At 42.2% G+C, this 17,307-nt stretch overlaps 1 protein-coding gene across 1 annotated transcript; it reads left to right on the top strand.

Annotated features, from left to right (window-relative positions):
• The first annotated feature begins 1,351 nt into the window (after positions 1-1,351).
• csf1rb (colony stimulating factor 1 receptor, b) lies at positions 1,352-16,357 on the top strand. Its single transcript, XM_068743992.1, has 23 exons — positions 1,352-1,409; positions 6,682-6,957; positions 7,597-7,902; positions 7,980-8,116; positions 8,190-8,352; positions 8,657-9,050; positions 9,280-9,395; positions 9,645-9,753; positions 10,090-10,265; positions 10,351-10,451; positions 11,620-11,746; positions 11,982-12,083; positions 12,189-12,299; positions 12,383-12,542; positions 12,714-12,787; positions 12,890-12,978; positions 13,116-13,238; positions 13,501-13,612; positions 13,706-13,805; positions 13,883-13,951; positions 15,257-15,332; positions 15,409-15,505; positions 15,588-16,357. Exons 1-23 carry the CDS (start codon positions 1,352-1,354, stop codon positions 15,650-15,652), a joined length of 3,141 nt encoding a protein of 1,046 aa, XP_068600093.1. The 3' UTR covers positions 15,653-16,357.
• The last annotated feature ends 950 nt before the right edge of the window (positions 16,358-17,307 follow it).

Raw genomic sequence — 17,307 nt, forward strand, 5'->3', positions numbered from 1 at the left:
GAATGTTTCAGGAAGGGCCGCCGAATTAAAACTCGTGAGAACAAGACGGAATATTTGTCTGGGCAAGAGGAATAAACTGGTCGGTCTCTCACGGAGTGTAAGCCAGCCGCAGTCGAAGAAGATTAACGCAAACTGCTTGGTGGCTAACATCAAAGCCTGACGTGAATGGCATCATGGGTAATTTGTGAACCAAATTAATTGTTTGAATGCAATTAAAGGTAAATTGATGACATGCTCAGCAGCCTCTGATGTCTGAGTGACTTTGTTACCGCCGCCGAGGACGTTATGTCTTCTCCTGCGTTGGTCTGTTTGTCTGTCTGTTAGCAACATAGCTCAAAATGTTCTGGACAGATCTTGATTAAATTGTTGGAAAATCTACCAGGAACAGTTGGTTGAATTCTGGTGACGATCCAGAGGAGATCCTGGATTCTGGATCACTTTGAAATCTTCTGTAGCATTGCAGTCTGTGGAGCTTCAAAATGTGTTCCTCAATATCCCGGTTGATTATTGATAATATCTACTATGTTATTATTATTATTATTATTATTATTATTATAGTATAATACTATATACAACACATTAGCACATAATTGGTTGGTATTACTACAGTATATAAGGTAGTGTATTTATTAATATTGTAATAAATAGTGTGGAAATTTGTCCTATACAATTAGACATAGCAGTAACAAATAAGGTGTATATAATGCGTGGTTGCGTATTTGTATACTGTGTATATTCGTGTACATTTTGTCAGTTACAGCATAAGAGGGTTGGGAGTATACGTTTTACTTCTTCTCACTCCTTTTCGGATATGCTTTGTTTATGTTCTATGATTCGTTTCATATTTGTTTGCTTTTGTCAGATTTATTCAGATATTCATTTTTGATTGTCTCTCTGTGTTTTGCATAATTGTTATGGTGACATATATTTAGAAACAAACAAACATTAATACCCCATTTACGGATTCAAAAATCTGTTAAAAATAAAATCTGATTCACTTTAACTTTTTCGTGGTTGGTGGATAAAGATAGCAAGAACAATTTAGATGATGATCCAGATCACCGTGTGGACGGTGTAAATCCGATTAGGAGGGGAATGAGCTGCTTGGCGGAGGTCTGCGCCCTCCGAGTGCTTTTCTAGTGAATTATTTAATGTACGAATCAAAGTGTTTCCACACATTTCTGGCAACAGTGCAATTGTTTGGTGGCGGCTGGGTGGTGAGGGTGGAGTCTAGGTGCTGGGTGGAGTCTAGTTGCCGGCTGCTGTGTCGTTGTTCATTGTCACAGAGGACGTCTGACTCCTTCAGTTTGATTTTGACAGTCAACAGAAAGAGAGAGAGAGACTAAGAGCGATGAAGCTGTATTCAGTGCTGCTGTCGATCACCCTCAGCTGCTGCTGCTCTGCTGAAGGTCAGAAAATAAACTTAATTCAGTATTTAATAATTCATATAAGGTGTTATTACATGCGTATTAACCAGGTGTTAATGTCGCATTAATTATTTCCAATCGTGTATGAAGTAAAACAATCCCATAAAGTTAAGACATTGTTCATTTATTTATTTATCAACATTGATGAGTAAATATCTGCCACACACATTAATGCTTTTGGATTCAAGCACACTGTATGTGTGACCTTTGATAAATAAGTAACAAGTTAAGGTGGGCTGATTAGCATTAGCATTAGCTCACCTTAAGCAGACTTGAGTTTGTGTCATGCTGAGGTTGCGTTTCTGACTGTGTTTGACCTCATGAACGACACATTAGATGAAGTGGTGAACTTAAAAAACTTTAAGAGCTCACAATGCGTGCTCAATGACACCCCCAATGAGCTCTACCACGGAATCAAAGTGAGATATTTATATTTAAAGGGCTCTCAGAAGATGCCTTGAGGTCAACCTTGAGAGAGTTTTCTGCAATAACTATCAATCCAGTGATGCTATAAATGTAACTGACGTTTCTGATGACATGCACTCTTGGTCTTGGAGTCTCACAACTAATGAGAAAATAAATGAGGCGGCCTCTTCATGACATCTTGATCAACTTCCATTATTGATACAGCAGCTTTTCAGAATCAGATAAATGTAGCAAATGAGTCAGGACCGCGTAGGTAAGGATTTACATCACATAAACTAAAAATATAAAATCCCAAATACATGATGCAAAATGAGAAACTGGATTCGTTTCATGTGGTTAATGGGGGGGGGGGGGGTTCTCTAATATCTCAGAAATATAAAATCATCATTTCTGACGTTTCTGACCCGGACCCTCCTCTCAATCATCCACCTCTTTGTCATCTTATTTTCAATTTCTTATGTCAATTTCTTCTTGACACTCATCTTTTTTTCTTCTCCCTCGTATCCAGCTTGAATTTTCTTCTTCCAGTTAATCATCCCCGTCCTCCGCTTAAGATCTTCCTCCTTTCCTTCATCTTCACCCTCCGTTTTTATCTTTTCCACCTCCTCTGTTGTCATACTCTTTATTCTCTTCCTCTTCTGCCCCACCACTCTGAGACGGTTGTGGAGTGGATATAAACGCGTTGCCATGGCGAGCAGTTCCCCACCGCTCCCACAAACTTTCAACAAAGAAGAAGTGAGACGCGGAAGTTAAAAGACCCTCGAACCTAACACACACATTATCTATGTGTGTGTGTGTGTGTGTGGTCTCTGGTAGAAAATGTGTTTCCTGACTTTCTGAAGTTTCATCACATTGACCCCCCCCCCCTCCGACCCCCCAACACTGAAACCCCTTCGCTATAGGATTTTCCTCAAACAAAATGCAGATCTGTAAAAAAACCCCTCTAATCTTCATGTATTTTTTTAAAAACTGAGAGAAAACGGAAATAAAGACTCTGAAAACTGATAATAGTGATCAATGATCACAGAAGTTATTAATCAGCATCACATATTCAGCTTCAATAAAATTATCAATACATTTTATTTCAATAATGATGCTACTAAGGATTGAAATTAGAATTGCAGGGTGTTTGTTTTATTATATGCTCTTATTTGTAATAGTCTTATTAATATATTTAACATATGTTTATAATGTATTTAGTCTCAATGGTTTGACACAGAACTGCAGTGAAACATCACAAAGTGAGGCAAACAGTACCTCTGGCTCAAGACAGAGGCATGCGTGAGCCTGTGTTGATGTTTTTTCTATCGACGAAATACGCGAGTTACAAAGAAGAGAAGGAAGAAATACGCGAGTTCAAAACTTGGAAGTCTTTTCACCGCAACAATGGAAGATGCAGATGCTATATCAAAGCTCATTTTATTTTATTAAAACTGGACTTTCAGTCAAAACAAGAAATCATAAATAATGGAATTTTGTCCAGAAGGATCGGTGTATGGGCTTAATTTACAACTAAAGGTAAGACCATATGCACACACTGCTGTACAGTGCATTATACCGTCCACAACAAAAATCAAGGTATATGCAGTGTATATATTTCAATTTGTATTAAATGTGCAGGAATTGTGCCATTGCAATTGCAAATTAAGAACAGTTCAAAGCAAATAGGATCTCGCTCAGCTGCTAAGAATTTAACATTCTTGCTTGGCTAAACATGAACGTCAAGTATGTGTGTGTAAAGAAAGCTGGTTTGAGATATGAGAAACATAAACCTTTGTAAATCTGACTCTGACAGAGTCAGTGCCTCACCATCCACAATCCTCAGCTCACGTCAGAATCAGAATCAGAAGTAGTTTATTGGCATTGTCGTGTCGTGTCGTGCAACATGTAACAGTAATGACAATAATAAATGCTAGCTACAGCACTATGCTGTAGCGTACGCCCTAGAATAGACTAAGTTACCAAAAACATACAAGTACAGAACAGATCACAAAAAGAGCAGCATCAGGAGCAAATCCACAGACGTGTGTTAGCAGCAGTAAAACTAATATAATCACGCAGTACAAACAGAACAGTGCAAGTTACCGATAGTAAAATGTTCTTGAGTCCGATTCAGAATTATTAAGCGTTCATGAGTCTTACAGCCGAGGGGAAGAAGCTGTTCTTGTGGTGGGAGGTTCCGGATGGACCATAGCCTCCTGCCCGAGGGGAAAGGGTCATCAGCATATAAGTCAATGAGTCATCAGCATATAAAGCAATCCTTGATTTTCCTAATGTCTTCATCACAGAAGGGCTCAAATCATCAAAGTTTCCCAACATGGTTTCTCGTCTCTTCTATAATTTATGGGCGACACAAACACTGAATTAATCTTTTATTACACTGCCGGTACACAAAGTCCGTTTTAATCAAAAGAGCCAAAACAGTCTGGGTTGTGAACCTCCTCACCATCCGATGGAGGCATAAACCCACTGACTTCTGGCAGCCCGTATGGGTTATGACACTCGCAAGAATACTGGCTGTTTAAAATCCGCTAGCTTGAATTGGTCGAGCGCTTTGGGAAACCGTGTCTGAGAGGGATTAGTTTTCCAACCTCCTGGGACGGAAGACGCGTCTGATTTGCAACGAGTGGCTGGCTGTGCTCCTTTGAAAGCATCAAGGGTGAGTTTATATACGCTTATTGATCGGGGTTGTTTGGAAATTGTGCCAATTTTACGCAACTCCTGGCCCCCCTAGAACTAAATAGAGGGACTTCAACACCAATCAGTCGCTTTCAAAGCTAAATATTGTTGCTCTACATATTGAGTTTAACACAAGTTAAACCATATAACTTCTGTCTTACTTCATCCACAAGCAGCAGGAAGATGCTGACACACACACACACACACACACACACACACACACACACACACGCTGTTGGTGGTTTCACTTCTCGTTCTGATTGGGAAACACAAGTACGTGAACCTCAGCTGTCACATGAAACGTTCCAACAATTCCAAGTCTTGGTAAATGTGACTCTTGATCAGAACAATAATCAGTCGGTTTTCCCAACAGAGTTCACATTAGCTTCCGCAGACAGACTCTGGAATTTGACTCCCTCTGGAGTCACAGTGGAGTCTTTATGATTTTATATCAATGTCTTTCGTCTGGAGGAGTTGGAGGCTACGTTTTGCCCCGGTCTTATTTGTCCGGCGCAAACAGGGACTCATTTCTCCAGACAAAAAATGACTGCAGATTTGCAACGATGGTGCGGCGCAGCTGTGGAGCAGAGCCCATGCCCAACTGTGTTTTGACGTGCGACTCAAAGTGTGACGCAAATGCGGCATTCCACAGGAAATCAACGGTTTTGCTGGTGGCAAGTTTCTAGAGATGGATCTCAGCTCGGGAAATGAACACAGTCGCGTGACTAGTCTAGCCGCTTGAAAACAAACATAGCGCTAAACGTCTCCTGCAGCAGGACCTTTATTCTGAAAATCACAGGAGCGCGTTGTCTTCGCCGCAGGTGATCGTCACGACGGCCAACCTGCGTCCATGACGATGGGCGTGGCTCAGGCACCCGTCCAGTCGGACTTTGAGCTCACTGGGCTATCGCAGCAGAACCAGGGGACCCTGGATGCGCTGAAACAGCTGGTCCTCATCCAGCAGGAGGTCGCCAAAGGCCAGAAGGAGGTGGTCCAACAGCTTGGCGTCCTGCGATCCCAGGTAGGCAGCCGCCACACTCTGATGGAGGCAGAACACAACCCTGTAAAGTCTTTGTAGCAAAACAAGATTGAATTATAAACAGTAGGAGCTAGAAGTGAAGCTATGGGTTTAGCTTAGATGTGATATATATATTTCAGTAGGCGCCACATACCTGTGGATCAAGACTGATGATCTCATATCTCATCTCGTCCACCTACACATGTGACACATCACTGACTGGCTCTGAACTGACCTGGGTTCTGACGTTGTTCCTGCAGGGCTTCCAGCAGATCGAGAATCTGCAGGCCATGTCTCGCCAACTAAGTCTCCTGGTGGAAAACCATCAGGCTTTACTGCTGCAGACGTCACGCATCGCCTCCCACCTGCAGGAAATCGCTAAGCGAGCTCCCGTCGCCCCACAGAGCCCTGCACCAAGCAGCCAATGAGAGCCTCCGATTGTCCGCAAGCAGCCAATGAGTAGCCTGCCAGTGAAGACCGTTTGTTCTTAAAGGGCTGGCCAACGATTATCATTTTTATAGCAGCTAAACAGCTAATCCAACAGTTAATCATTGGGTATCAATAGGCAGATGGATTTATTTGATTTGCTTTGAAGAAATGAATTGAAGACGCTTGAATAGAAATGTCGGAGTCAACAATCCGCTCAGGTGGATTTTGATCACAGCAAATGATCAGGTTATGTCTTTATTTTGACGTTGTAACTTTCCACGTGTGACATGTATCATCGCTGTTGTTGTATCACTGCATCCCTGACTTCAAATAAAGCTATGCTACATCAACCGTCCAGCGATGGCGTTCGTGTTGCTGCACAGTGAGATTGCGATGCGTGTCAGAGTCGTAAGTCGGTTCTAAGCCAATGATGGCGTTCCGCCATTTGCTGGCTGAACGTTCCCTATACGCTGTGGTTCTTCCAGCCGACCGGTGCTACGCACAGGGTGGAGAACAGAAGCGTTTACGCTCAAAGAATGTTGATTCTCATGTGGGCAAACTCTTAGACTGTGATGTGACAAGCTGGGTGGTCCATACTAGAGGCCACGCCCATCATCACAGGTGAGCCTGATCACCCCAGGTGACTGTGAGCCGGGGTTCAGAGTGTATCTGATCCACTGCTTGATTGTTTGCTTGTTTCAGATCCTCCTGGTCTTCCATCGATTCGCCTGAATTCGGACTTCCTGCCAAACCAGACTGAAGTCGTTCTGACCGCCGGTTCAGCCTTCAGGCTTAGTTGCCATGGTAGCGGTTCAGTCCGTTGGCTCAGTACTGCATTCCGTCTGATGTACCGGGATAGACTGGAGAATCCATTGTCGGTAAGGCTGTCGGACCCCAGATACACCGGAACATACCACTGTGGATACAAGAACCAGAACCTGGCTCACCTGGACACATGGATCCACCTATATGTTAAAGGTAGGATAAGCAGAGGCCACGCCCCCTGGAAGAGTCAAATGCCTCTTGTCTGGACATGCAGACACTACTACTGTATTTTTGGCTTGTCGCCACAGCAACCCAATGTTCTCCACTTCACCCTGTCCTTTGCATCGTCCTCCCCAACACCAGCCACTCTCATGTCCTCCCTCACTACGTCCATGTCTCTTCTCCTGGGTCGGCCTCTAGCCCTGTTCCCTGGCAGTTCCATCCTCAGCATCCTTCTACCGATACAGTCCCCGTCTCTCCTCTGGGCATGCAGACAAATATTAGAAAATTATTCTGAATTAAATTGTTCAATCTATCAAGCAGATAAATAGCAGCTGAAAAATTCATTATTTTAGGGATGAAGTTTGACAAATTAGTCTGTGGAGCTGAAACAAGGTCATAAAAGAGTTCAGCTCCTTAGTTTAGTTATTTAAACAGAAAAAAAACTACAAATCTAAATTTCAGCGCCGGATTTGTCCCAAGCTAAACTAATATGAAAAAAAAAGCCATCCGACAAACATTTGCTGACTGTCTTCCTTTTAGCTCTTTTTTTCTCATGTATACTTTGATAACTCACCTTGCAGTACCATATTTTAAAAATGGCCTCTGTTTCCCACATCGACCTTCACTCAGACCCCTCCGACCCCACCAGTGTGTTCGTCACAACGCGCCGAATCCCTGACGTCAAGGAAGGCGACAGCTTCTTGTTCAAGTGCCTCCTCACTGATCCGTCAGTCAGTAACCTCACCCTCCAGTCAAAGGCTGCCACTGTGGAGGGGGGGGGCGGTCTACCCCGCGGCATGAAGGTGACATTTGATCGCAAAAAGGGAGCTCTGATCCACGACCTCCGGCGGTCTTTCAATGGACGCTACATCTGCTCTGGATGGAGGGCTGGAATACAATACAATTCATCGGCTGTCGACTTGCTGGTGGCTCCTAGTAAGACTCGTCTGTCAGTCTTTGTGGCCCTCTCCCTTTCTGCCCGTCTGTCTACCCGTCTACCTGTCTGTCTGCAGGATCCCGTCAACTTCCCTCCATATCTGTCAGTCCAAAAGAATCAGTCCGCCTTGAAGGAGAGAAGTTCCAAGTCACCTGTCTGGCCAGTCACGCTTCCAATTTCTACAACGTCACATGGATACACCCCAAAATGGAGGTCAGAGGTCACCTGTACATCTTTACTCCTGACTAGTTGTTAATTTTTGGTATTCATTGGTCGTTTGTTGCAGACAGTGAAAGTCACCGGCAGCCAAATCTACAGCAACCGCTGCTTGTACACTAACAAGACTCTGACAGTCGCCGCAGTCAGTCGGACACACAGTGGAACCTACACATGCATAGTTCACAGTGAAGCTGGAGTTGACACAGCAACCGCGCAGCTGAGCGTCGTTGGTAAGAACATTTCGAGCTCAAATCCAAATGGACCTTTTGTATTAATTTGTATGCACAGGATGGGAAACTGAAACAACTACCGGTACGAGCAGCACTGCAGTTAACACTGAATGCAATATTCAGTAGTACTACTACTACTACTACTACTCTAGCAGAACACACTGAAGCCTCTGAACCACAATGACAATGATATTTATTAATACTTAGTCACGTCAACATCAGTAATGAATGTCTAAACATCAGGCACAGTCAAGGTTATGGAATTCATTTTCTTGTAACGTGCTCTCCTCCTCTTCCTCACCAGATGGCCCCTACCTGACGATCTCCTTGCAGCCCATGCAGCTTGCTAATGCTAAAACCAAATACATATATATCAATGGGGAATTGGTTGCTAACATCAGTAGCATGCCAACGGTTGTGGAAGAAGGGCTAGAAGCTCATTTTAACAGTGGGTCCCTGGAAGTGAAAAGACAACTATTGGGTAAAGCTAGCACAAATAGAATGGATGTGAATGGGGTTATCAGGGCTAATATCAGTAGCAGCACCATAGTGGAGGTGTATGAAGGTCAGGACGCGAGGCTGACCTTTGAGACAAAGTCGTATCCTCCGATCAGGAACATGCGCTGGACGACACCAACAAGAGTCAACAGCAAAAACAACACGGTGTTACAAAAAAGCTACACTGCTAATGACTATAGGTAAGGATGCTAAGAGCTATATGCTAACATGATCAGCTTCTCCCTGCAGGTCAGACCTGTTATATTCATGTTAGCATCTTTCGTGCTGGAGTGTGCATGTGAAACAAAATGGTACATGCTAGCTTGGCGGTACGGAGATCCCCGGACCTTGTGTCGTCTGCCTAATCTGTGTTTTACACTTTAAGACGGTATTTTTGTTGTTATTTAAATGACGTTTGTCCGTTTGCAGCTCGGAGGCCAGCGTACTACTGCCGAGAGTTCGTCAGCAGGACCAAGGTCGATACACATTCCACCTCTCTAACGCGTTCTTCAATGGATCACAGAACGTTGACCTTCGAATTTACCGTGAGAAATGCTTTGTTCTTGTCTCCGTCCTCCTCGTCCCCTGTGACACAGTTTCAACATTTGTTCCGTTCGCATGCACATGATTTACACATTCCAAGTCTCTACATCTGTCACTGATCTCGTGTCGGTTTGGGAGAAATTCCTGCTTGTGCTTAAATAATGTCAGTTTTTGTTTTTCTTTCATCACTTTTTTGGACTCTATTCCTTTTTGAAACAAAATGAATACATAAAATGAAACTTATTTCTCAGGTTCGGCGAGCGCTGTTGTCAGTGTAGGAAACGACAGTCTGACCTGCAGCAGTTCTGGATATCCACTACCCACAGTCCTCTGGTACTTCTGTCCAGGGGTCAAGGACACGTATGTAGTCGCCAATCTGTAAAGATAAGTGTGACCAGTGGACGCCTGAATTAAAGCTAGATGTTTATTTATATTTATACGAGGGAGATAGTCGAGGAAATGTTGTAGATAATAGTTTTTATTAACGCATCCTGTGTAAAAGACAGCGGTTATAATTATAATTTAGCAAAAGTACTGATCTATTTTTATTGCCATTTTCACTGTTTAAAATCTGTGTGGCATCAAATAAAAGCGGTTCCTGAAAACACAGTACTCCACTGAGACGAGATGATATATAATCCATCAGTATTCTATATAATGAAGTTTCCCCAAGCGTCACCTCCCCGTCCTCTGCAGGTGTGGAGGTGCGTCCACGTATCAGATTTCCACAGCTGATGTGACCTCACAGGAGGATGAAGACAAGCAGGAAGTCAGGAAGCATCTGACTCTCCCCCTGTCGCTTGGTGATGATGTCACTGTGGAGTGTGTCGCCTACAACCATTTGGGAGAGTCTCGTGATGTCTTTAATCCACGTAAGTGTCAAATTAAAAGATAGATTAAACTCAATCTAACTCTTGCTGCCAAATAAGTGTCTCGCGGCGTTCTTCGATTCTGCAGCAGAACCTCAAACGTCCTTGAGACTGCTTCTGACGGGAGCTCTGAGCGCTGCTGCTGTCCTCCTCCTCCTCCTGTTGATAGTCATTTACAAGTGGAGACAGGTACATTTTCTGAGGCTATGCTTTGGCTTTATTCTTTTTTAAGGGTCCAATCATGGTTGATCACAAACAAATATTCAAAATACAACAAAGAAACTCAAACTAAAAACTTCAATGTCAAATGTTTTATCTTACAAAACCTAACTGTTGGGCTCCAAACTGAACTTGTGGGAATTGAATAAAATCTTGTGGGAGTAATTGTTGGGAAAATATTCTGAGAAAAGGAAAACTAGATAATCAGTGAACATAAATCAACAAAAACTATCTAATAAAGTGATACAGGTCAAAAGATTCATAAATGTTGTCAAGCTATTGAGTATATTATAAGTCCTAAAGAATAGGGTCATGTAAGATATTCTAAATTGTAAATTGTCACATTAATATGTGTTTAGGGGCTTACACAATCAGTTAAATGTGCAAGGACTGCACACAGAAATACCAACCTTCATTTTAAAATATTTATGAGTTTAAATGTATGTGTGTCAAGTTTTAAAAGAGATAAAAATGCCTTTGAAATTGTGAAATTGATGCACGAAGCCAAAATAAGTTACTTCCTCTGTGGAAAACTCAAAATTCTGTCGGTTGGGATGCGTTTGGGAAGACTACGGAAGTGTCTGATCATGCTCGAAGCCAATCATAGACTGCAGAACTTTGTATCCCAAGCCCCTAAAATGACATTTTTGTTGTAGAATAATATTAAACTCTACATAAACAACATTGGATTCTCATGTGTTCATGATGATCTTTGTGTATAGCAACCTTTTTTTTTGCACTGACTACCATGGCTCTGACACCTCTGGACTTTGGAACGACATGGAAGTACAATGTCCAAGGATCTGTCGGGAGGGTGAAGGAACACAGGCCAATAAAAGGGCGAATAAACTACCTGGGCCAGGCCTCATTGGCTCTGTGAGAAATCAGTAATATTTTGAAATACATTTTACGTGAAAAGAGGGAAACTGCTGAGATACGTAGGTGGAAACTGGGGGAAGATCCATGTAATAGAAACATGGATTAGCAGAGTATCATCTGCATACATAGTAGCTTGATGCATGAATCTGATGCTAAACGCTAAACACAACAAAGTCGTATGAATTCACTGTTAAAATATTTGCTAAATATATATATTTATATGTTCATTCACAAGCTGATTTCATGTTTCTGATCTTAGAGACCAAGATATGAAATCCGTTGGAAGATCATCGAGAGCACCAATGGAAACAATTACACCTTTATTGACCCCACCCAGCTGCCATACAACCACAAGTGGGAGTTTCCTAGAGACAATCTCCGCCTCGGTGCGACAGAACATTTCATTCTTTGCACTTTAAATCTATTTTAGTAATATTCAGTTTCCTATTATATATACTTTGTGATACTATTGCTGCATGAAAGAGATTAGGAGGTATTTTCATCTATTCTTTCATTATTTCTTATAATACTGTGGATAAAATTACAAATTCCATATGCAAGAAAGTAGTAAAAAAACAATTTAAATGTGTGGTTTATTTGGATATTTCTTCCCCTTATAAGGAGCTGTTTTGGGTTCCGGGGCATTTGGGAAGGTCGTTGAGGCAACGGCATACGGTCTGGGATCCGATGACATCACTCGAGTCGCTGTGAAGATGCTCAAACGTCAGTCTTCGAGTCGGCCATCCCTATCATCATCATCATCTTCATCATCATTACATGCACTGGACTGAATGATAACGATAACATCGATTTGTTTTTCACAAACAGCAAGGGCTCTCTCGGACGAACATGAAGCGCTGATGTCAGAGCTGAAGATCCTCAGCCATCTTGGTTACCATGACAACATTGTGAACCTGCTGGGAGCGTGCACCAAAGGAGGTTATGACCGTTACCATGAGTACCAGGAGACATACTATAACCGCAACACAAAACAGAGATGTGACCTCTGACCCTCACCTCAGGCCCCACGCTGATGATCACGGAGTACTGTAGTCACGGAGACCTACTCAACTTCTTACGGACCTGCGCTCAGGACTTCATGGCATCGATTTTGAGTGTGGAAGAAGTGGAGGGGGACGCCACCTATAAGAACGTGGCGTCCCAGAACGCCCGGCTCAGAAGGTACGGCGTTCTTTAGTTTCACTTTAACTAATATAGTTCAAATAAAAGTTGTGATTGCCCTTTATAGCAATCTTTGTGTAGCATGCTATGAATGAGACAGAAATTAATCGATCTCATCTCGTGCGTGCGTGCGTGCGCGCGTGTGTGTGTGTGTGTGTGTGTGTGTCACAGTGACAGCGGGATCTCGTGCTGTTCGGACTATCAGGAGCTGCGGCAGATTCTCGGCCCGGGGCAAGAACAGCAGGGTGAACAGCTGAGCACCACTGACACGCTGAACACCGATGGGGAAAGCCTCCTGCCCCCCCCGACATCTCACCTGTCCAACTTCCAATCTTTCTCTCCCTCAGGTGTGCAGACAAGTAATCTATCTGTGGGTGACCTCATGAGATTTTCCTACCAGGTAGCTCAGGGTCTGGACTTCTTGTCATCAAGGAACGTAAGAAATAATAAAGACACACGCACACCTACACACACACGCACACACACACACACACACACACGCACACACCCTCTCTCCTGAACCGCAGGTGAAATCTTAAATGCTGCCTGTCTCTCTGCCTGTCTGTCTGTCAGTGCATCCACAGAGATGTAGCGGCGAGGAACGTCCTGCTGTCGGATCACTGCGTTGCAAAGATTTGCGACTTCGGTTTGGCGCGGGACATTCGAAATGACGACAACTACATCGTGAAGGGAAACGTCAGTCACCCATTTCAAACCTCATCATTACTTTGGCGCTTAAAATCAGCAGCTCGACTTCTGCTACCTTCCAACACTATTTACCCAACCTAAACAAAGACACTCCGCTGTTTATTCCAACACATTATAATATAGAACCGCACACTAAATGAAGACTTTTATTCACCCCGCCTCAGTTATTTAATAGTTTAGGAAGAGATGCTTGTGCATGCAGCTCCCTGTGTATTTTATTTTGACAGTTGCGCGCGTTTTACCTTGACAGGCTCGTCTCCCGGTGAAGTGGATGGCTCCAGAGAGCATCTTCCAGTGTGTTTACACCATCCAGAGTGATGTCTGGTCCTACGGCGTCCTGCTATGGGAGATCTTCTCTCTGGGTTAGGATGGAAACGTGAAAAACAGGGATTATTGCGTTCTAGATGAGTGACGGCGATTTAATCTGAGACCCGTGTGCCTTTTGATTTGTTCAGGTAAGAGTCCGTACCCAAACATCGCTGTGGATACCAACTTCTACAAGATGATCAAAGATGGCTGCCACATGAATCAGCCAGACTTCGCTCCGGCACAAATGTGAGCAGGCGGCAGGAGAAATGTACTTTTGATGTTAATAAAGTTATTTTGAATCTAAAAGTCACTTGTCCTCTCAGGTACCAACTGATGACACTCTGCTGGAGTTTGGAGGCCACAGACAGGCCAACCTTTAACCCTTGTATTATGTTGAAAAATAATTACGTTGTTTATGTTAGGGTCATTTTGACCCGCACTGTGTAAATCCACTCAAAAAAGTAAAAAAAAAACGTGTTAAACCAATAACATCTTCATTTTAGATATTATGAACATTTAGAAAAGAGACATACAATACATTTTTAATTCCAACACTATATTTAAGAACTATTTTAAGTTTTTTCCTCTTCATGAACACTTTTTTTTTTTCATTCGACTTGCTCCATTTCCTCAGATTTTCAATGTTCAACAGCTCTGGTGTCGCAGTTGTCAAATCGGATCACACGAGATATCATGTGAAATGTCTCCAGAGACATTGTTGCTCGAAGGATTGGCCTTCCATTCTCTTGATTCCACAGACTTGCAGTTGCTTCTCCCTTTGACCTGTAGACTCCAGCTAATACCAGAATTCCAATGTAAGCATGCAAGTCAGTCTGATCCAGTGGCTTCCATTTCTCTTGAAATACACCCCTTCCCTCCAAATTGGTCATGTCCAGTATAATCTTCTCTATTGGTGGGGATATGAAGAGCTGAAATGCTGATTGAATATCATCGACTCGTGTGACAGCAAATCTTGTAGGACCGGGAGTCCTTTTGATGACATTGGAAGATGACAGTCCACCTCGGCTTTGGTGTGGTGCTGTTGACCATTTTATATTACCAACTTTAGATGCCCATGTCCCCTCTGTGGATGATTATTGCTGCATTCCTTGGTTTTCATCTGATGGAGAGACAATGGCAGACTCGTCCTCTGAATCCTCCTCATTGGAGGAAAATTGACAATCTGGATCATCAATAACATTGTCCCCGGTCTCTGAAATCTCTTCCTCTGCATCACTAAAGCCAAAGTAGCATCAACTGTAAACCTTCTGGAGCTCATTTTTGGTGTGTTTGTCAAAGAGATGACATGAGAACAGTGACAAGGACAAGGGAGAAAAAGTTCCTCCTCTACTCACACCTGGGTCTCTGTGTCAAAATAGCTATTCAGAGGGAGTCAAAATACAAATAATTGGGCAATCTAAATAAAGGACATAAAATACATCAGTGTTTATTTTGGATCTGAACAGTTTCTTACCCTCATTAAAGTGTCCGGGTCAAAATGACCCCAACATCATATTCGTATACAAAGTCTGCACAGACATTATACTACACATCAAGGTGTCCAGATTTTACACACAAGTTCATGACCCAAGATGAGGAAAAGTCACAAAATTGTATGACGAAAAATAAAGGATAACCAGTACTTTGGTCAACACGAAAACTGAAACGGGTCAAATTGACCCTTAACATAACATAAGGGTTAAAATGATTGGCCAGCTCATTGGCAGGCTCCTCCCATGTGTCGGTGACTCTTCACCGCATCGCAGCGACCAGGTAACAATGGTTCACACACCTTTGGCCCATCTGTTTGTTTCCGAACAAATTGTTTCTGTACTTCTCCTCTAATTAGTACAAAAACATCTTGGAGTGCGGAGAAGAGGAGGAGGAAGAGGAGGTCAAAAGAGGAGACACACTAAAAGGAGGAGAAGAAGAACGAAGCCAGAGAGGTATTTAACCAGGATGGCATTTGTTGCTAAGAGACAGTTTACCTAATCAAATCTGACTCCGTCCTCTTTCTGAACCGCTCAGAGCGCCATGACGACGACGATGACGATGCTGGCGAGGTGGTGAAGAACATCTACCAGCTGTCCTGATTGCTCCTCCACGCCGCAGCGCTTCAGCTGTCAACGTTACTGGACACAAAAAGCCATTAAAAGAAAAACGTTTTTATATCAAAATATGTTCTTATTATATACCGGTAGTCTGAATATTCCAATCAGCAGCATTAATCCATGTGTAATATGTGTGTAATTACAACTCTTGAATTCCAAACAGAGAATATTTGTTCAGAACTGTATAACAACGAGAAGGTTAATTTTTATTAATATTGGATGACAGAGTTCAAGGCATGATGTCATCACATGTCAGGTGAGTGCAGAGGGGGCGGGGCCACATGACAGCAGATTAGCAGACAGGTTTACTGCTGCTGGACTTTAGATCCCAATAAACAAGCAGCACTTATGGAGTCTGTTAATGTGACATTATTTATGTCCAGCGGTTGAGGCAGGTAACATTTAATCCACGTCTTCATTGATTATTGACCAGTGAGATTCAGAAATCAATCATTCCTCGTATTAATTGACTGACTTGTATTTATTGTTGAATTAACAGCCGAAGTCTTTGTCAGGCAAACGTTGTTTTCTAACTATTGTCGTTCGATTCGTCACACAGCTCATAAATCAAACATCATTGATCATTTATTTGGTGAGGCGTTTAAATTGGTTGAAAGTAAATACATTTATTAATGCATTTTGTAACTACTAACATTGTAAAGTTGAAATTAAATAAGATCATGTTTGCATTAGGATTTTAATGTGTGTCTTGTTCATGTTGAACAATGTTAATTGCATAAACAACACGTGAGGAAACAAAAAAGATTTTCGTGAATCAATGACATTGTTTTTTGATCATTTATATTTTCTGAATAATAATGTGTACTATCCGTATGTAGTACTACGTCTTCATGTTTTGTATAATCGATTCGTAATGTTCTCGTCAACATGTTATTATTAATAAATAATTGATTATGATTTAGTAATTTTGTCGCATATAAAGTTTATAATCTCAAATAAGTCCTTATTTTGATGCTTTATTTGTGGATCAAACTAAGAATTTCACACAACAATTTATTATTCACATTTTTATATAAATTCAAATGCTTCCTAAACTCTTCCAGAGATCTTGTAAAATCAAAATCTGTTCTAAACATGTCGGCCATTTAACAAAACATCAGAACTTTTACCCTATTTAAATGACATCACGTAAATCATCTTGTCAGCAGTTTAACGCCTCTGACTCATCGCCGCAGCAACCCCAATCAATATGAATGATTATCAGTAGCTGAATTTATGATCAACAGTTGTCACGATAATGAGCTATTTGTCATTTTCTGCCCAATAAACGCAGATTAGAGGTGAGATTCGGAGTTTAAACGGGGCAAGTGAAGAATATAAAAGACATCTAGGGCAGTGAGTTTGTGAAAGTAGAAGACAAGACGCAGAAGGGCTGATCTGAAGTCAGCAGCAGGTGCACTCGCTTAGAGCAAACAGGTGAGTCTGTGCTGACAGGGACTGAGATCAGAAACACTGATGATATTTCATATTTGAAAATGGAATTTAAATATTGAAATTGTCATTGAAATGTAATATTTGTTAAATATTAACGGTAACAATACAACATTTGAAGTGGTTTCACTCTGATTTATAATTTAAAGGTTATAAATGTTTGTCTGGCGGTGCATTTGATATAT

The sequence above is a fragment of the Brachionichthys hirsutus genome, chromosome 10, assembly GCF_040956055.1.
Source record: "Brachionichthys hirsutus isolate HB-005 chromosome 10, CSIRO-AGI_Bhir_v1, whole genome shotgun sequence".
NCBI classification, from domain to species: Eukaryota; Metazoa; Chordata; class Actinopteri; order Lophiiformes; family Brachionichthyidae; genus Brachionichthys; species Brachionichthys hirsutus.

Excerpts from the sequence above, each read along its gene's own strand:
- csf1rb (XM_068743992.1), top strand. The coding sequence starts at position 1,352 with ATGAAGCTGTATTCAGTGCTGCTGTCGATCACCCTCAGCTGCTGCTGC. Across the intron at positions 9,051-9,279 it reads TACACTGCTAATGACTATAG|CTCGGAGGCCAGCGTACTAC; the intron begins GTAAGGATGCTA and ends GTCCGTTTGCAG. Across the intron at positions 12,979-13,115 it reads ACTTCTTGTCATCAAGGAAC|TGCATCCACAGAGATGTAGC; the intron begins GTAAGAAATAAT and ends TCTGTCTGTCAG.